This window comes from Triturus cristatus, chromosome 7 (assembly GCF_964204655.1).
Source record: "Triturus cristatus chromosome 7, aTriCri1.1, whole genome shotgun sequence".
In the NCBI taxonomy this organism is placed as follows: Eukaryota; Metazoa; Chordata; class Amphibia; order Caudata; family Salamandridae; genus Triturus; species Triturus cristatus.
In genome coordinates, this window is record NC_140590.1 from 1,048,215,295 (window position 1) to 1,048,236,276 (window position 20,982).

General features: G+C 46.3%; 1 protein-coding gene across 1 annotated transcript in view; it reads left to right on the top strand.

The window, feature by feature from the left end:
• The window catches only part of PRELID2 (PRELI domain containing 2), a 374,305-nt gene that overhangs the window by 111,866 nt on the left and 241,457 nt on the right, over positions 1-20,982 (top strand). The window contains exon 2 of the mRNA XM_085618122.1: positions 10,120-10,177. Coding sequence (XP_085474248.1) covers positions 10,120-10,177 — 58 coding nt within the window. The remainder of the gene's footprint in view (positions 1-10,119; positions 10,178-20,982) is intronic.

Consider the following 20,982-nt stretch of genomic DNA (forward strand, 5'->3'; position numbering starts at 1 on the left):
TGTCGCCTTCTCAAAGGCCACTCATTCTCCTCATACAGGAAATTGGTTTTAAAGGTTGGCAGATCTGCACCTGGACTACTTTCTATATAAATTGTGGGTCTAGCTTTGCCTGTCCGGGTGTCTAGCCACTGGGACTATTCAGCCCGTCCGCAGGAAGCACAGCTGTGAAACTGGCCTATTTGTGACCAATGGGAATTCCCCATATTCTGGTCTTGTTCCTCAGATCCATTTTTAGAAATCTAAAATATCCGAACTAGGTTATAAACTGCGGATGTATCAGTCTACGGTATTTGATCACAAAATGCAAAGCTGTACATATTTGAAGCAGTAATGACAGACTGGTAATGCAGAAATAAAAATAACCGTATTAGACATCTACCTGTTATATATTCTCTCTCTCTCTATATATATTCATATATTTATATTAGAGAAGGAGGGGAGAGACCAACCCAGAGGTAGGCACTGCGAACCCGCAGGAGGGATCGATAGCCTAATTTGTCACATTGTTTAGTTTTCATCTTTACTGAAAGTTTACTCCCCACATCCCCTTTTTGTAGATGATTAGTAGTCTGTTTGGCTTTTGTGTCAAAAGTGCTGCTCTTGAAATACAAAAAAATGAGGTCTGCCACCTGCCCTTGTTTTGATTGACAGGTCTGTATTTCTATTGATGGTTTTGATTTTCTCTTTCAGCTGTGTTTTTTTTTCTCTTTCCTCCCGCGGGACTTCAGAATGAGATTGAAGTGTTTTGAGCTGTGAAACAGAGACGGGAACTCTCTAGAAAGCACCTCACATGGAGGGCCACCGGCAATGCCTTCTGCCGTAGAGTTGTCTTGGGAAGGGAGCATATTTCAGAATACAGAGGGGGCCCAGCCGGACACTGTCACTCCTTTCAGCATATCTCCAGAACTAGAAAGGCTTCAAGAGAAATATAGCGAGGAGAAACCAGGATTACATCTGTAGGCGCTATTCACGTGCAGTTTGGGCTAGCGTGGTCTTCTTGCTCCATGTCATCAAAAACATAATGTTTCCAGTCCTGGATATTTTGGGCACATACACATAGATCTATTCATTGTGTGTGAATAAGGACACTGCAACAGTGCGAGTCACTATTCTGCGGGTTTTAAGTGTGGATTTTGCATTATCAAACCTTTATTTTCATTCCCTGGTGGTCTGTTACTTGTACATTGAGAAGTCATTGGGTTGTCCTGATGGTATTGTCTCCCTGACAGTTTAATGCTGTCCTGCGGGTTATTGGTTGAGGCATTCTATCGGGGTCTCTCGCACCCATCCTCATCGTGAACGGAGCAGATGCACCCAATGGTGGTCCTCTCTACTAAATAAAAACTACCTCGAGGGTTCCTTTTTAAATACGAGACTCTGCAGTTGTGTCCAATCAGAACCGCATACCTCTTCTTAATCTCACCTTTTGGGCGAAGTGAACATCTTAAATCTGCCATTAATCAGAAGCTGCCCTCTGTCCCCCGTAGGACCTGCAGTTGTTGCCTGTCACTGAAGTTGAAGGTCACGCTGCGGAAATCTGCTAAATGTCAGGGTGCCACTCTGTGCCACACAGTGTGTGCTCTCTTCACAAGGCCTTATCAGTGCAGGGACATTGGTATGTGGTGAACCACAAGGGGAGCTCAGAAGCTCATTTGTGGAAGCTCTGTACAGCTGAAGTCCAGTACATATTTTGAAGCCTCCCAAAACATGGGGCGACACATCTCATACCTTTGTGCCTTTAGCAGGACAATCGTGGCTGCTCAGGCAGTGCTGGAGCTCCTAATCTCTGCCCCGCTAGGGCGCAGTTCCATCCATGGCCCCTCCTCTCCCGTAGGCTCAGATGGTGGAAATAATTCAATGTTCGACAGGTCTGAGAACAGGGAAGCCTACATGGTAACATGTTAAAGAAGTTATATGACAAGGAAAGCCTTTGAATGTGCCTACCTTATTTTGTTATGGGATATGTTGAAGGAAGTAAGCACTGTTGGATATGTATTGCCTTGCAAGGCTACATCAATGTAGGTAGACATTATTGAGAGGGAAGCGAGATCCATCTAGCGACATTTTTAAATGAATGACTGCCATATAGTTTTGTGTCTTTTCTGTTTTTGTCAAATAGTGTATTGCTGTATGAAGACACCTTCCCTGTAATTGCGCGCTATGCAAAATACATTTACTTTACATTACAAGAGAGTTTTGTGTTTAGCATGTGATTCCTATTCCCCACACACACAAGTTGATTGAATTTGGCCATACTTCTGCTGTGATCCTCCTGGATGGTTAGTTTGCCCACCACATATGAGTGTGTTTTAAGGTTAATTCAATTGTCTCCCACCTGCCCTCTCTTCTATTCCCTCCCCGCTGCACAGCAACCTGCACCCTCACAAGTAAGTGAACTGACAAGTACACATTTCCTAATTTCTTTTCTGAAGTTTAATGCAGAATTGTGTTTGTGTTATATGACCGTATATGTGCTTCCTTTTTAGGTTGTGCCTACTACACAGTGCGTGCACTGTCTGTTGCGAGGCATAATGTGGCATACCAAGAATATAGGAGGGCTTGGAGCCCACCATTGCTTACCATTGACCGGCTTTCCTTGTCACTCTAATTTGCCTGCTTCGTATTCGTGTACCAGCTTGTCAATCTTGTGTTTGTTCCTCCCGTGCAGGATTGCTTCCTTACGATGTCTCTGATTGGCTAGCTTTGCTGCTTCCAGTGCGTGCTTTTCAGGCACTACTTTTTAGGTCTCGCCTACGCAGTGCGCAAGTGCTGCATAGGAGGGGACCTCTTGCAATCGATCACCACTTTTGCCTAAACACGTGCACGTTTTGCATTGCTTTGTATTACAACTCGTGCACGTTTGGCGTTTCTCTTGCGGGAGTGAACAGAGGCGCTATCTGTTAGCAATTATTGCCCTGCTGCTGCTTGCTCCTGTAAGGTAAACACCAAACGTGCACGAGTGGCAAAACAACCCAATGCAAAACATGCACGCGTTTAAGCAAAAGTAAACGCTGTGCGTGTCTGGTCCCTGTTACCATGCAGAGACTGCTTGTTACTTTTCTTTGTGAGCCACTCTCACTGCAGGCCCGATGTGTTTTTTTTTTATTAACGGAGAATTGCCCTTTAATGCGCTTTAAATTTTAAATACAGTACTGGGCTTTACAGAGCCCTCATTGCTGTGCGTGCCCTACATGAACGGATATTTGTTTGTTGTGTGGTGTGCAGTACTGTGCTGTACAGAGCCCTCATTGCTGTGCGTGCGCTACATGAACGGATATAATAGGCTATTGCTCTACAAGGTCTGCTGGCTGTTTGTTTAGCAAATTCATACAGCGCAAACTGAACTCAAGAGTAGTAGAGACCTTTACAAGACACCCAGTTACATTACATGAGCCACTCTCACTGCAGGCACGACGTGTTTTTTTTTATTAACGGAGCATTGCATTTTAATGCGCTTTACATTTTAAATGCAGTACTGGGCTGTACAGAGCGATCATCATGCGTGATTAATCCATTAATCTCCCCATAGTCCCCCTGTTTACTTAAAATGGAGTGCTAAGGAACATTCACATGCACTATAAGAAGGGACCACCCCATTAAATCTGTTTTGTGTTCTATCTACTCGCCATTTTTTGTTTCTAATATTCGGCCTCTTTCTGCTCTCCCATGTGCCCCCTTCGAGATCCTCTTCTCCTTCCGCATTCTGCCAGCACTCTCCTACCCAAAAGCCGTCCACCACCACGTCCACCACCACGTCCACCACCACCACCACGTCCACCACCACCACATGCACCACCACATGCACCACCACATCCACCCCCACCACGTCCACGTCCACCCCACCACGTCCACCCCCACCACGTCCACCCCCACCACGTCCACCCCCACCACGTCCACCCCCACCACGTCCACCCCACCACGTCCACCCCCACCACGTCCACCCCCACCACGTCCACCCCCACCACGTCCACCCCCACCACGTCCACCCCCAACACGTCCACCACCACATCCACCACCACATCCACCACCACCACCACCAACACGTCCACCACCAACAAGTCCAGTTCCCGCTCGTGCCATTTTGTAGATGCAACCATGCATGATGAAGTGCTATCTTAAAGAGACATGTGGTATATACTTTGTGGGCTTCAGTCAGCCCATATGCTTCCAATTTGTTGGCTTCATTGTTGCTCTCCTAATCTTTCTCCCCATTTGTCCATGGCATGCATGTGTCATGCCTCTTGCTGTGTATAGCCTTCTCTGAGAGCAGGGACCAATTACTATATCAATCCACTGGTCACCATTTTACCACCTGTTTTAGGAACTACTTTGTTTGTTTTGAGCTCTTAACACGAGCGCTCATGTTTTCAGTCACTTGGAGCTCCAACTGCACTGTAAATCTTGTTTTTAAAGCGTTCAGAATAGCTGCTTTCAGATCTCACTGTCACAGGTGGGAAGGGGAAAAGACTGACGTTCTCCTGCCCTCCTTCCAGTTCCTGGGAGAAACATTTTAAGCTTCAGGAGAACGCCTTCTCCTTCTTTCATCTGATTAGCTTTTAGGTTTTTTGAATGCGGATTCCGGAGTTTGGGGGCTTTTTTTCATGCTTAAAGCTGTGGCACATGCGAGAATAGGTGCTGGTTCTCTTCTGCTGTTTTGACCCCTGGTGTTCGCAAAATCTGGTTTCTTTGTGCATAAAAATAAAGGAATATGGAGAAGAGCAGCGAGCATCAAAATCTCTGGTGAGTTGCCCGATAATCAAAAATAATTTTTTCCTCCTCAGCAGTACAACCCCTCTTGAAGGAATCTCATCTGTTTTTTTGTTTTACAACAATGCTTCAAATCCAAAACTGCAGTCATTTTCCTTGCCCCTGCTTTAAATTAATGGGCATTGTTGCAAAGTCATCCTGTGCCCTGGGCACCCCCAAACGTTTTGCTGACTGGTACTGGTGGTAACTGACTCTGACTGACCCTGGGCTCTGTCTAACCAGGCTCAGGGTCAGTGCCAAGCTGAAAGTAACACATTAGAATACAGTTAAAACACCCAACATACACTAGGGTACACTATGGTCTGGTGGAGTACCCCTGTAATTGGCATGACCTACCCCATAAGCCCCTAGTATATAATAGGGCAGGGGATTGAAACTACCTAGAAGTCCCCAGTACCCTGGGGCATGGCAGTTTAGAGGCCAGCAGCTTTTTCTTCACTTGCATGTGTGTACTGCAGAAGCCTGAGGTCAGTTTAAAAACAGCCCTGGGTGCCAGGACTGCTTTGAAAAAGTAAATTGTGCCCAAACTTGGTGGTAGGGGCGCTTAAAAATGGATAACCTACAATGTTTTGGCATATTAGGGACCCCCAGAGTCTCCCCTAGGTATCCCAGCGGTGGGTCATATATATATATATATATATAAGGTACACCCTTATAAAATGAGTTTTTATATCCCTGGGTAAAGTGAAATTTCACATTTCACTCCCCACATTGTGGTAAAGTGCTGTTCAAATTCAACTTTGATGCTAGAAGGACTGTGGAAGGAGGATCTGCAATATTTCTGCAGATTCAGAACCCCGAAAGTCTCCCCTAGTTGCACAGGGGGGTGGGGGTCCTGTAGAAATTAGGGAAATACTTATAAAATATGTTTTTGTAAGCCCTGGTGCTAGACAACTGGCCCAAGTCATTTTCCCATTGCAAATCCCATGCCCTATAGGTTTACATTGCAGGAAGTTATTAAATAATAACTCCTGATAGGAAGGAGATAGGGCCACCATTCAAAGACTTCTCAGAATAGTATTGCTAAATCCAACAATATCAGATTGTTGAATTTCTCCTAAAGTGCACATACAAGAAGTTATAAGATTTTCTTGTTTGTAAGTCCAAATTCAGCCTTCCAGTGGTCTGCCCTGATTGGTCAGGGTTAAGTGGATTAGCCAGGCCGCTTTGAAGAGGTGATAAAGAGCCCCTGGGGTTACCAACTCTGCTGGGAGGGCAGTGTGCTGTTCCATAGGAATGCCAGGGGGTAGAGTCGTAAACCATGCTCTTCAAAGGCAGAGGGGAGGCCTGGGTGTCAGTTACACTTTTACACTCTTAGCCCAGAGTCAGGGCTAGGCTTAAGGAAGGTATGTGCAGATGGTAGTGGGAGAGTCTAGAGAAATAAGCCATCCCTGGAGGTGTGTTTAGCCAGGTCTTCACTCTCTGCTGGAAAATCAGCCATTATGGATTTGGAGGATTTGATGCACTCTGGGACAAAATAATGCCACACTCTGCAGGATGTGGTCATCGCCTTGAGGAGTTACCCTGCTCTTATTGGTCAGGAATGACCTGCTGCTTGACCCAGAGAATTTCGAATTAGTATCTGAGAGGGGCAGAGCCCTCCAGATCTGCTGCTTGAAACTTACTGAAGCAAGAAGTGCCCTGCTGAGATGATTTTGCTGTGCAAAGAATTCCTGACCTCTGAAGACTGCACCATTTGAAACTGCAGCCCTGTGGATTACCTTTCTGCAAAAGAACTAAAGAGTGGACTCCCTGAAAGCTACAGGTGAAAAGAGCTCAACTGGAACATCACCAACTAAATCTACACCTTGGAAACCCATCAGTGGATTTGTAAAGGTTTTGTACCAGTGGGTTGTGGGAACTGACCTCAACTTTCAAGGACCATCTTGGAGCTTCCAGACCCTTGGAGTAAGTTTGAGACACGTTGGGACCCCTTCAGGAAGAAGTTCAAGAAGTTTGGAGAACTTTGGAGCACCTTTGGAAAAAAAGCTCCCTAGAGAAACCGACTCAACCTGGTCAGCCAGGCCGCTTGCCTTCAACCGCAAGCCTGCCAAGCCATCCAGGTTCGTCCCGCTAAAAGCTCTATCGCATTGACTTCCAGAGATTGACCAGGACTAGAGAAAATCTGAAGCCGGCGAACCCTCATCGGATCCGGCTACATGAGGAGCATCGAGAGACCCCGCGAGAAAAAGCTCCAGAAAAGTTTCTAAGTCTGCTCGTAGAAAAGTCGACCGGCAGCAACCACGAGAGCTAAGCTGCCTGCCTTGCATCCCGCCTGCCTGGATTCTTGGGTTGTCCCGCTGAAGCCAACTTGAAATATTTTCTAAGTCCGCTCCAGGGAAGTTCACTGGGACCTCATCACAAGGCAAGCTGGCGAACCCTCACCGGATCTGGACTGACTGGGAGCTTCGAGGGGCCTCGCGAGAAAAAGCTCCAGAAAAGTTTCTAAGTGTGAAGGTAAAAATTCTGACCGGGACCTGCCGGGAGCTGTAGTCGCTCATGGCTCCATCGCGCCCGGCCTGAAACTTTTACTTTGCCCCGGTCTATCGCGAGCAAGTATCACAGTATGGTGCTATAATCTTCTAAGTGCTATATTTTATTAAAACTTTAAAAATTCATATCTCCGGTTCCCTACATTGGATTTTTGTCATTATGGTGTCATTTTAAAGATAAAAATATTTCCTATTTTTATAAATTGGTGTTGGATTTTGTGTTGTGTCCTAATTATTTACTGAAATTGTGTTTTTAAATGCTTTACATACCTGTCTTTGAAGTTAAGCCTGTCTGCTCGCAGCCACGTTACCAAGGGTTGAGCATAGGAATAATTTTCTAAGACCTATGCTGAGTCCTACTATGTCTTAGTGGCCTTATTGCCAGTGGCAGACCTACATTTGCCCCTACCAATAACCCACTTTCCAACAGGCATGCATTAAATAAGTTTGCATCTTTTTTTAGGGGTGCTTGTGTTTTCCTGATGTTGCCGCAATCCCTGCTAACTGTCTCCATTTCTTGTTGCTGCCGTCTCTCCCGACAAGTTGCTTGTTGACCCGTCTTGTTGCTTGTTTGTTCAGTTTTTCTGGAAAAGCTCACACACACACAGAGCGCCAGCCCTCTTCTCCACCCGCACTCCTTGAGTCTTTGTAACATGATACAAAAGGCTTACCTGGTGTCTGGGGAACTTGCACCTTGGGCAGCTCCATTACGGAGGGCAGGCACCCTCATCTCTAACCCCCACCTGGCTTAGTGCTAAACAAAGAAGGTCTTGAGCTAAACTATTTCAAACCTTATATTGGGGGAGAGTGTAATGCAGATAATGTGCAAAGTCAAATCTGCAACAGACCTATGCAAAGACTGGTTCATCATCCATCCTGATGAAAGTACGTTTCTACCTAGTCTATACATTTAGCGCTGCATTACTGCATCATTCTTCACAGAAGACTACTTTACGTGCTGCAAGATTCACAGGTAACAGAAATTCCTTTTCGGTGTATTTATTTATGTGTGGCGCTCAACTAAATCCAAACTAAAGTGAGGCTTGCATCCTGGAGTTTGATTCCCTGCGCTATTGCGACAGGCTTAAATGGTGCATAACAGAGTTGAGAGGTGTCCTGCTCGTGAACACGGAAGGGAGTTATGGTCAGCCTATAAGATAAAAACAACAGTGACCCACAAAACACCATGTAGTAAGAAGAGGGAATACATTTAATAAAGGATCCCTGAATTTGAATCTAGGCATGCAATGATCTCTGCATTTTGATGATTGTTGGCCGTGGTATTTCTAGCCAGTCGGCTAGCTCAGTTGGTTGAGTGCCTGCAGCATGCATGTGTGTGTAATATGGAAGTGGCAAGTATGAATTGTACTAACACAGATGGTGCCTCCAGTTCTTGAGAGATGAGCAAAATAAGTATCATGATTTTACAAGGTAATTTTGAGAGCACTTGTTAAAGGGAATTGTCACATTTTGTGTTGTGTTTTGCTTTTTATAAAATGGTAAATTTAATTTGGGATGTCTTGTTCATGTATGCACAAAGGCATAACACCATATCAGCTGTGGGTGCTTGGGTGCTGCATCTGCCTGGGTGACACTTACCATCTGGCCATGCATTGCTGAAGCATATTGACATTGACAAAGCCAATAGCTCTTGCATTGCAGAGAGGGATTGGCTTTGCCAATACTTGTTTTAATTTACAAAGACAAAAATTGATTGGATAAAAATTAGAAAAGTAATGCAAAGGTGTTATGTTTTTTTAGTGGGGGACTGGCAGCAATTTGCCACTAATAAATAAAAATGAGGCTGTGTTTGAGGGGAAACTGAGAAGCGGTTGGGAGGGAGGATTAAACTAGAAATAAAGGTATGTGTGAGGTAGGAAGGGAAAAAAGAAAAACACAGGTGGAGAAGCACTTAAGAGTGAGAAAAACACAAGGATGAGGGGAGAATCATATGAGGGAGAGAGCAACACTGGAGTTTGTCGGAAAGAGAAGCATAAGGATGAGATAGAGCAACAGAAAGGTTTTGGAGCAAAGGGATGGGAAACATGTGAGGGAGACGACTGGAAGGCACATGCACTCTCTTGAAGTGCTTGATCAAAAAGGGAGAAAGAATTACTTCAAGTGAGCAGTGGAAGGACAGAAGCCAGTCAATCAGAAAGATGGTAAAAAGGCTTGACTCCCAGGGAGGAAAAACATAGAATAGACAAGGCGGGATAAGGAAAGCCATTGAATAAGAAGCAAGCAAAATGAGAATGACAATAAAGCCAAACAATGGTGATCAAGGGGAGGGCTGTAACTCTCTAAGTTTTTGGGAAGTGCAATAGATCTTTTGCAACCAGGCAGCTCGAGGTGTCTGGTAGGCAAGGCCTAAAAAACATTTGCAAATCTTATAGGTGTCATGGGTGAGACCTATTGGTTTTGCCAGTTTTACTTATTTTACTGTGGCCAGCCTCATACTGATGTTAAAGTCACACATAGAATGTATGCTCACCATGCTCTTCATGCCACAATACAGCACTTTCTAGAAAATAGTTTTTTAGGCACTGTGGGGAATGTGCGGGGTGGTATCTTGGGAACCACATGCTGTAATACACTTTGTCGCATGACCTGATTTCTTTGTTTTTTTAAAAACTTGTCTTGTGCACCCCACCCTAATTTAGATTTGATGTGAATTGATTTCAGTGGAAGATTGTGGTTGGTTAATAGACATACCCCTGTTGTCTGCCTGGCAGAGCTCTATACCCTTTTAAAGGGTTTTAGAACGAGGATCACCTTGTGTGTATGTATGTGGGGTTCAGTCTCTTTATCCTTAACACCTCTGCTGCGGAATCTAACCCATGCACTGTCTTATTCTACCTAGTATCCCACACCCTTGGAGAAGCATGTCACTGCAATAAAGACCGTGGAGGAAAAAACAGGTCAGTGCTGAGACATCGAAGATCTAGTCCATCTCGTTGAATGTTGCAGAAAAGAGAGCTTTGGTGGTGATTTTCTTTGAATAATGATCTCTGGGGCACACTAATGTGAGGGAAAACATCATGCATTCTTAGTAATTAATTTTGCATAGGGTGTGGATTTAAAGGTGTCTGTCACAAATAGGTCACTGATTATCCCGTACAGGACAGTAGGGTGAACAAAGGCAGACTCTAGTGGCGAGGTACTTCACTGTGAACCAGAGACTTTAGGTCCTGAAGAAGGCCACTGACCCTTAGGCATTTTGAAGATGGCCAAAACATATTGATGTTAATATAGGATAATAGGGTGAATAGTATCTTTTGTTATCATCCACTTTTGATTGAAATACTTTCAGGACATCCAATAAAAAATTGATGTGTGAGCTGTAGATAGTTTTAACAGTATGTGTATCATTTCTCTGGTTGGATTGTGTGGGATGCAAATTCTATAAATAAGAAATAAAAATAAAAAACTGCTCCAACTTGCAGTGGTAGAGCACACCTTGGACTCAATTGGGTCCACAGTGTGGAAATTCTGATGAAGCATGCCACATTTTTATGTGGGTGAGGGCCTTGAACTTCCCAGGGATAGCTCTGTCTGAGGGAAATAGAGAGGAAACTATAAATAGTCGTATGTTTTGTATGTGTATTTGATTTTTTTTAAATTTCTTTTTCAAATAGAATATGTATTTCATGATAATTGGAGATATTATTAAATTCACTAGGTAAGGTGTACCATGATTCCTACTACTAAAAATTGGCGTCCAATTAAGATTAATATTTTGATCAGACAGTCAGAAATCGGGATGCAGAATAAGGAGAAAGGAAACAGCAGCACTAGTGAGAACGGTCTACTTATTTTTTAATGGCCCCAATCAGCAGTTCATGGAGGAAATAAAGTTTACAGTCAGTCCCCCGCCCTGCATTATTTTTAAGCTTTGTTCTCAAGATCATGTCGGCTTTGAAAATTCAAGTAGTACCGATGAGATGGTAATGTTTTTGCCTTTTTTACTTTACAAAACAGCCCTCTGGGGTTCTGTTGTTTTTAACACTCCTAACGCGAACCTAGACATAGTTAGAACGTCCCAGCCTAGGTTTTGCCTGCCACACTAAGATGTAGACAGTGAAGACCTTCAGGCTCTGACCATTGAGTGAGAAGGGTCTACTGCATCCTGCCAGCCCGAGTCCAGCTAAAGACATGGGGCCAGGTGTATCAACATTTTGCCTGCTCTGTACTGTTTATTTTTTGTGCCTGTTTTTCCTCCTCCTTTCATTCCCCCTGACTGTTGTGCCCGTTTTGCCTTTTGTTCTTCGCCGGTCCCGCTTTCCCGCCCCTGTGTCCCCTGCGGCCCCGCCCGCCCGCTCCTATTCGCCCTCTCCTATTCATCCGCTCCCCCCTCCCAGCTGCTCCCCCCTCCCAGCTGCTCCCCCCTCCCAGCTGCTCCTCCCTCCCACCTGCTCCTCCCTCCCACCTGCCCCTCCCTCCCACCTCCCCTTCTTAAGGCGGACGGTGCGCGGCTGCGCCGCTAGCGTGCCTAAGGCAAGCCCGTCTGCGCCCGTCCGGGCTTGGACCACGCCCAGCACCCCTGGCCCCCGCGATTGCCACGGCGCCCGTCTCTGCTACGACTCCAGCACCCTCCATGCACTTAATGCCGGACGATCACGCACCTGCTGACTGGCCGCCCGAAGCGTACCCAAACAGCAGCTTCACCAGCATCCGGCCCGCCAACTCACCTACCAAAGAACCCAACTTCCTCAGATGCATTCTTCTCAACACCCTCTTCGCCCGCAAATACATCGCTGAACTCTGGGACCTACTCGACTCCAACACCCCAGACGTCGCCTTCCTGACGGAGACCTGGCTGAACCCCTCCTCGGCACCCAACATCGCCATAGCCATCCCGGAAGGCTACAAGATCACCCACAGGGACCGCACCAACGGAGTAGGAGGAGGAATCGCCATCATCCACAGGAACACTCTCAAAGTCTCGACAAACACTGACGATACCCTCCGCACTGCCGAACACCTGCACTTCCAGATCCCCACCGACCCCAACACCACCCTCAGAGGAACCCTCGTCTACAGACCCCCCGGACCCCGACCACAATTCAGCGACTCTATCGCTGACTTCGTCAGCACACACGCCCTCGCCTCCACGGACTACATCCTCCTCGGGGACCTGAACTTCCACCTCGAGAACAACAACGACACCAACTCCACCACCCTCATCGACAACCTCGCCAACCTCAGACTCTGACAACTCGTCACAACACCCACCCACTTCGCCGGCCACACGCTTGACCCCATCTTCTCCGCAAGCCCCCATGTCTCCTTCAACCACACCACCGAACTCCACTGGACCGACCACCGGTGCATCCACTTCACCTTCCGGAAACCCGCCACGCACCACCACACCCAACAGATGCCCCGCCGCTGCTGGAGCAAAGTCACTGAAGACCAGCTATCCACCACCCTCGCCCAGAGCCCACCCGCAGACCCCACCGATCCTGCCGCCGCCGCCCGCAACCTCAGTCAGTGGATCGACGACTGCGCCAACCCCCTCGCCCCGCTCAAGAAACCCTCCAACAGCCACGCCAGCAAGAAAGCCAGCTGGTTCACTGAAGGCCTCTAAGCAAACCTGCCGAAAGCTAGAGAAGAACTGGCTCCGTGAATGAACACCGGACAGCTACGCAGCCCACAAGAACGCCACCCGCAGACACCACCATTTCATCAGAGCCGCCAAAAGGGCCTCCTTCAAAAACCACCTAGAGAACAATGCACACAACAGCAAAGAGCTCTTCAACATCGTGAAGGAACTCTCCAACCCCAGCTCCAACACCAATGACATCCCACCTTCGCAAGACCTGTGCGACTCACTGGCCACCTTCTTCCACCACAAGATAGCAGACATCCACGACAGCTTCAACGACATGACTGCCACAGCAACCACTGAGACCCCCTCCCCCACGCCCACCAACCACCTACTCTCCTGGAGCAACATTAACGACGACAACACCATCAAGATCATGAACACCATCCACTCCGGATCCCCGTCAGACCCATGCCCACACCACATCTTCAACAAAGCCAGCACCACTATCGCACCCCATCTCCGGAAAACCATCAACATCTCCTTCGAGACAGCAACCTTCCCGGAGAGCTCGAAGCACGCCGAGATCAACGCCTTACTCAAGAAACCCAAGGCGGACCCCAAGGACCTCAAGAACTTCCGGCCCATCTCCCTGCTCCGGTTCCCGGCGAAGGTCATCGAGAAGGCCGTCAACAAACAACTGACCAGCTACCTCGAAGAGAACAGCATCCTGGACCCGTCGCAGTCCGGGTTCCGCAGCAACCACAGCACCGAAACTGCCCTCATCGCCTCCACCGATAACATCAGGACCCTGCTAAACAACGGAGAAACAGCGGCCCTCATCCTCCTGGACCTGTCAGCCGCCTTCGACACGGTCTGCTACCGCACACTACGAACACGCCTCCACGACGCCGGGATCCAAGAGAGGGCCCTGGACTGGACCACCTCCTTCCTCTCCGACAGAACACAGAGCGTCCGCCTCTCTCCCTTCCGCTCCGAAGCCACCGAGATCATCTGCGGCGTACCCCAGGGCTCATCCCTCAGCCCAACGCTGTTCAACCTCTGCATGGCACCATTCGCCCACGTCGCCCGACTGCATGACTTCAACATCATCTCTTACGCCGACGACACCCAGCTGATCCTCTCCCTCACCAAGGACCCCCACACCGCAAAAAACAATCTCCACAAAGGAATGAAGGCCGTCGCCGAATGGATGAGGAACAGCCGACTGAAGCTGAACTCGGACAAGACAGAGGTCCTCATCCACGGATCCACCGCCTCGGCCTGGGACGACTCCTGGTGGCCGACTGCACTGGCAACAGCTCCAACACCCACCGACCACGCACGCAACCTAGGGGTCATCCTCGACCCCACCCTCTCCATGACGAAGCAGGTCAACGCCGTCTCTTCCTCCTGCTTCAACACCCTCCGCATGCTCCGCAGGATCTACAAGTGGATCCCCACTGAAACGAGAAGGACGGTCACCCAGGCCCTCGTCAGCAGCAGACTGGACTACGGAAATGCCCTCTATGCAGGAGCATCGGCCAAACTCCTGAAACGGCTCCAACGCATCCAGAATGCATCCGCACGCCTGATCCTCGACATCCCTCGCCATAGTGTGATACCCCACCTGAGAGACCTGCACTGGCTGCCCGTCAACAAGAGGATAACCTTCAAGCTCCTCACCCGTGCACACAAGGCACTCCACAACACCGGACCAGCGTACCTCAACAGCCGACTCAGCTTCTACACCCCCCACCCGCTAGCTCCGCTCCGCCGGCCACGCCCTCGCCACTGTCCCCCGCATCCGAAGAGTGACCGCCGGCGGCAGATCATTCTCCCACCTCGCCGCCAAGACATGGAACACCCTCCCCATCCGCCTACGGCAGACCAAAGACCTACTGACCTTCAGAAGACTCCTCAAGACCTGGCTTTTCGAACAGTAGCAGCATTCCCCACCCCTAGCGCCTTGAGACCCTCATGGGTAAGTAGTGCGCTTTACAAATGCTATGATTGATTGATTGATTGATGTATCAACATTAGGAACTGTGATTTCCAAATTGTGATTCCTATCGAATTGCAGTTAGGAAATTGCAATTCCTAATTATGGCATCTTTATTTTTAAAATAACGATTGGTAGTGTGTCGCAAATCGACATACCTCATAAATATTAATGAGGTAGGTCGCAGTTTGGGGACTACTTTCCCTATGTTTAAAATCTTACCCTTTCATTTTTGAAGGAGCCACCAGCTCGCCAAACACTGCATTGCGACCATCGCTCCTGATTGCAGTGTTCTGAATCCTGTACGTGCACTGCTGACTGACGCTACCTTGGAGAATGGCTTTCTCAACCATTGCAAGATGATTGCCCATGTGCCACGTGGGCAGCCATCACGCAAGTCAAAATATCCACCTGTTCCTGAGCATATGCACTCATGCGTTTGTTCACATGAGCGGCATGAGGAAATTATTTTGTAATAAAGTTTTACAAACATTTCAGATTCATTGGAGCAAAACTTAACTTCCTCTGCAACTAAAGCAAATTTTCTTCAGGAAATTGCTAAAAGCACACTTGTTCTGTTAAAGGTACGGGTGGCTCTGCTCAAAACAGGGAACCTTTCTTGATAACACGTTAAAACTAATCAAATCAAATAGATTTACATAACATAAAGCATTGAATAGGCCAGTACATCTGTGGCCAATGCCAGGCCTTTTGGGAAAGCCAATGCTTGTTAGTTTGTGTCCTTCATGGGTGATATAATCCATTTAGTCTATAAAGTATCTGCTGTCAGGAATTGTGTAAACTTCACCGTACCAGTCAAATAATAATTTCTCCGTGCCTGGGCTTACCATAGGACTTATTGACCAACTATTTTCGAAATCACAGAGGTTTTGATGGAAGATGGGATTTGCGAGATCTTGAAAGTTGATGTCATGGACCATCTTTGCTCTTCTTTTGTTAGTCTGAAAAGGGAATAGGGACATAGAACAAAGACTCCAGAATCTATTCTAGTAATCCACGTGTCTGCCTTTTAAGAAAATGTTTTATCCACTGATTCCTAGCTATACATCTACTGCCCTCCTTGGACAGAACTCTGAAATAATGTAATAAAAAAATGTTTAAATAAAATGGTCTTGTGCACACCCTTTGACTCACTAGCATGACTTTCAATGTCATGTTGCAGACCTATGCCATTCTGTTTCACTTTGGTGGGATGCCTTGCTGTAATGATGCAGTTTGATAGATCTGGAAGAAAAGTGCATGCTTAATTTTCAAGTGAAGGTCACTCCCACCTTACAGCATATAAGTCCCACATAATGCCCTCATAATGAGTGTCCTAATGTTATGGGCAGTCGTACCCGTGGAATCACACATTTGTCCACAATAGCCCTATATAAGATGAGGAATAACAGTGTATATGCAGTGAATCCCTGATATGAACCCGCGATTCTGGGCATTTTCAAGTATTATGAGTGGATTTATTCCCAGTAAAATATGCACGATTAATTTACCAGGAAAATTGGGTACAGGAACCAGGCACCATTTACAATTGTGCACACATTCCGTCCTATTTGTATTACTGGGTTTCTTGGAATGAGGGATTTACAATTTCCTGGAAATGAGGACATTCCTTGGAAAGGTTTTTTAAAGTACCTTTTAAACAAAAAACTTTTTTAACCATTTTGCAGCTGAATTTAAAGGGAAAGTTTTAAGATTTTGCCCAGGCAGAATTGCCTTGGTAGAATTTGTAATGCTGTCAGATTCAGGACCATTCCCACGGAGAATAGACACAAGCCAATGAGGACCAACTTAAGATTTGAGTGTATAAACGTGTAACAATTTAAATGGTATGTACATATGTAATTGATAGAGCATTGGGCCTTACAATGTAATCTCAGTCAAGTCGTCAAAGAATTTTCCCCAATGGTCGTATGGACCTTTGTTAGCTGACGTGAAGCATTGAAAGGTAGGGAAAAAACACTTCTAACTTTTGAAGCCAATGTAACTCCACAATAAGGACCAGGAATCGCCAAATATAGTTGAGGTTTTATTTTACAATAATGATCAATCCAGTATATAAGGAAATCAAAAATAAGTTCAGTAAATGCAGCAATACAATCTGGAAGCTGAAATATCTCCATGGGTTAAGGCGTGATAGAATGGCATAACCAATTGTGATAATCATAATTGTGTAAACGCAGATTAAAGCAAGCACGAGTTCCATAAAGAAGCTTCCCTTCTCTTTTCTAAACGTAGGTCAAATATAGAGTCATCTGTCAAGGGTCTAAAAAATGGGATCGTAGAAGGTGTTGTCTTTATCACACTCCAATAGAAGTCTTGGACGAAGGAAATAAGTGTTTAGCATAAAACTTCACACTTGCAAGAATAGTGCAAGCAGAGAGGTCTGTTCCTTTCCAAGTCTAAAGGAAATCTCTCCTAACTCTAACTGTGAGAACACCAATTTAAAAGTAACAGTAGATTCAGAAACGTTCTTATTTCCTTCACACCACCAGGAACCAATCAAGTCGCTACTTGAGTGCATCTACAACATTGCTTCAGGTTCACATCGCATCAAACTGAAACTTCGGTTCCCAACCTTGAACATCTTGCTATCCTGGTACATGATGACCAGAAGGCCTCTTTCGACCATTATTTTCCCACATTCATTGTCATGTTTCACTCCAGGCTTCTCAATCAGCAGTCTAATACAGACAATAAGCCTTTCTCTAGGTAACGAAAATCATGACACTAAACCTGCAAGGAAAAGGGAAAATATGCTAGCAAAGCAAAATGTATTTCAACTGAGGCTTGTAGTCAGTCTAACTTTAGTTAAGCATATAATATGCACTTAGAATACATGGTTGTACATGCACACATGTCACTTGAGAAATAAATGTAAAACGTGAGTAAAAGAGTACATGCTTACATATGCAAATACAATTTGAAGAGTACGTGTAAAACGTGACTAAGAATACATGACTTCATTGTTTTAAGCTGAGCGTTAGTGCACGTTTATAAATCTCTATTCTCTACAGTGAATACATTCATTAATGCGTTAAAATGCTTCACACATGTTAATAAAGTTAAGGCACATAGTGGATTTAATGTCCAATGTACATATATAAATGCATTTCTGTGACATGTAAGGGCTGAGTCTAAATTGCACTGCTCTACATTTAATGTCGGCATCATTATGGTCTAACACAACATTAGTACATTGATGTGCGCTGGGAATAATTTGGCTGCAAGCCTGTAAATTCAGTGGGTTTTTTTTGTTTTTTGAGTCCCACGGTTCTGGCGGTGACGGACAATTTTACTGTTTTCACATATAGCCAGTTGCATCCTGGCTCTTAGTTTTAAGAAATGTACTTGCATGAGCCTCTCCTTTATCCACAAAATCATCTTTCGTTTTCCTCCTGCCGTGCACTCTTGGGCAAAGCTTCTGCTTATTTTTAGGTAATGGCCCACTTGATGTCAAACCAAGAAGAGACTTCAGAACTGGTCCACAATTGCTCCTCTGTTGCAGGCGTCAGACGTGGGTTTCTGAAAGCACCATGCCCTTTTTAGTATCCTGGTGTCGCACATAAATGAAGACCTGGATGATTAAGCTCTCCATGTAGGACTCTGCTTTTTGGCTTCCGTATTCAGAAATTCAGACTCTCCTTTTCGCTTATCTGACTATCACATTGTTGTTTTTTGAAACTTCCAATGTCTTTGCTATTGCTCCCAACTTCTTCGGCCAGTACGTATTAGCTGCCTCTCAGTACAAACTATTTTCTGTGCCAAGTCGCAATGTACGCCGTACTTCACCATGTACTTGGAATGGGCTTTGGCTCAGCCCCTTGGTCATGACTGCATGGCTTTCTTGTCTGTCCCAGTTCCCTGCTCGTTATTGCATGGTGTTCCTCCCTATTCTTGTTGTGTATCCCTCTTTATGTTCAAACTTGTTCCAAGGGCTGTCCTTATTCTCTTTAGGTTTTTCTCTTTCAGCCCTCCAGGGGGAGTGTATTTTTTTTTTTGCTGTCTTTCCCCCAAGCGCTGCTGCCCTTTCAAATCCCTGTGCTCCCGTGCTCTTAGTGAGTGGTTTTTTTTTGGTGTGGGGGGGGGAGCAAACTCGAATGTATCAGAGCGCTTTACGTGAGCATTAGTTGTGTTACAAGCGGACATATTCTTTTTGTTAGGCACGGGGAGATCACGTGATTAGCCTAGAATCAAAGGATGTTGAGTCCTTGCCAAGACTCGAACCCAGTTCCCCAGATTCGAGGTCGACTGCTCTAGCCATTAGGCCACATCCTCCGCCAACAACAGGAGTGTCTTTCCTAATCCCTCTTGTATCATCTGTAAAAGCACAGCAACTTTGATATTTTTCCAGGTTTTACTATAGATCAGACTCTGTGTTGGTTTCCTCTCATTTCCTGCCTTCCACGTGTTGCACAGACTCCCAGGCTTTGGCACACAAATGCAGCATTAGTGGGGCTGGGGAGAGCTGGGTGTATGCACTCAGCCGGCATCTAAGGCGGGTTCAGAGGGATATGGTAGGAACTGTCACCTCTCTCAAAGGGTAACAGTAACACATCTGCTGCCTGGGCTGCTGCAGATTACACATCGCCAGTGTCTAGTTGTGTCGAAACTAAATGGCAATCGTTTTGCCTTAAATTCTGACACTTCCCCCGGCAGCAGTTATGTTAAGTCCTCTGCTACTTTTAAGCAGGGTCACAGGCAACAACAGGCTTTTTAAATTCTGTTCAGAGATCCCTGTGCAAATTTTAAAAAACACACAATGGTGAGACCTATTGGGTTTGCCAATGTTTGTTCTGGTTCTGCCTCTTACTATGTATGTGACGTGTCGCGTGCCTCCTGCAAGTGTCGGCCCCCCTCCGAGCCCCTCTCTGAGCCCGGAACGTGCGTCTGCGTTGTGCCGCTCTCCATCTGCCACGAGGATCACGTCTGCTCATAACTAATCGCAGCAATAAGGCGGCCTTTCATGCTTTTTAATTTTGTTCAACGACACGCGGAATTAATTGCCAATGGATGCAATGTTTACTCTTTCCATTGGACTGTGGCACTTTGCGTCCCTCGTGTTTTCTTGCTTCCATTAAGAAACATTTGCTTCAAATGCAAACATTGGCCCCAGCGGTACACTGTGTGTGTGTGTGTGTGTGCACAGACCCAACCTTTACAGGTGATTGGAAATGGAATGCGCCGGCTGCCCCTGTCACAGGAACGCCGCGCTCGCGTTCATCCTGTTCTGCTCCGCATGCCTGGAAATGTGTGCTTGAGCGAGTCTGTGCTATGAGGTTGTCATCATTGGACCGCAGTGTTTACTTCCAGAAACTATGACCTTCTGTCCGTTTGTTTCTTGCCCTTTGACCGTGGTATACATTAGGCGCCATGTTTCTTTACGCTCACGGGCACTCACCCCCCCCCCCCCCCCCCCAATTAGCATCCATTAGTTTGCCTAATGTCCCCTTTCTGTGGCGCTGCTGGTTCACCTTTTTGCTATCTACCCCGGTTGCTACGTAACTGTTGCTAAACCTATATTTAGTAACTGTGTGTAACTCCTTACGTTTAGCCGTTTCTGATCGAGGTTAGAGGATTCTTTTAAAAAAAAAATTATGAGGTTTTGCAGTTTTTAAGTGCGTTTCTGGTAAATCTTGCAGCAGTCGTCCGACCGCACAACCCCCTCATTCAACCACTGTCTCCTGAGCGATGTGACATCCTCAAGCACCAAGGTGCAGGGCCAGGCTGCCCCCGCGGCGCTGGTACGTCCCTGCGCCGCTTCCCTCTGGTGTATGTCTCGCTCTTGCCTCCGGTCCCTGCCCTTGTACTGGTGGCCACATCGATCTGGAAACAAGATGCTGTATGTTAATGCACACCACATCCATGGCATCATGGCGTTAACCTCAGAACTTGGATTTTCTTAATGGGTATAATTGTACATAGCCTCCTTCCCCCAGTTCTTGCAAACTGAGGTTCGCCTCTTGCTATCGTTATAATTTACTTATCATGAACAAAATAAACAAATTACAGTAAAACGCAGGCCTCTGGTCTTTAGACATAGATTCTGCAATGTCCCAGGGAAATGAGATACCACCCTTGTATTTTTTCTGCATTCTAATACAGACAGTGCCTGCATAACTCGGTAAGCTGGTTTGGCAGTTATCACTTTTTATACA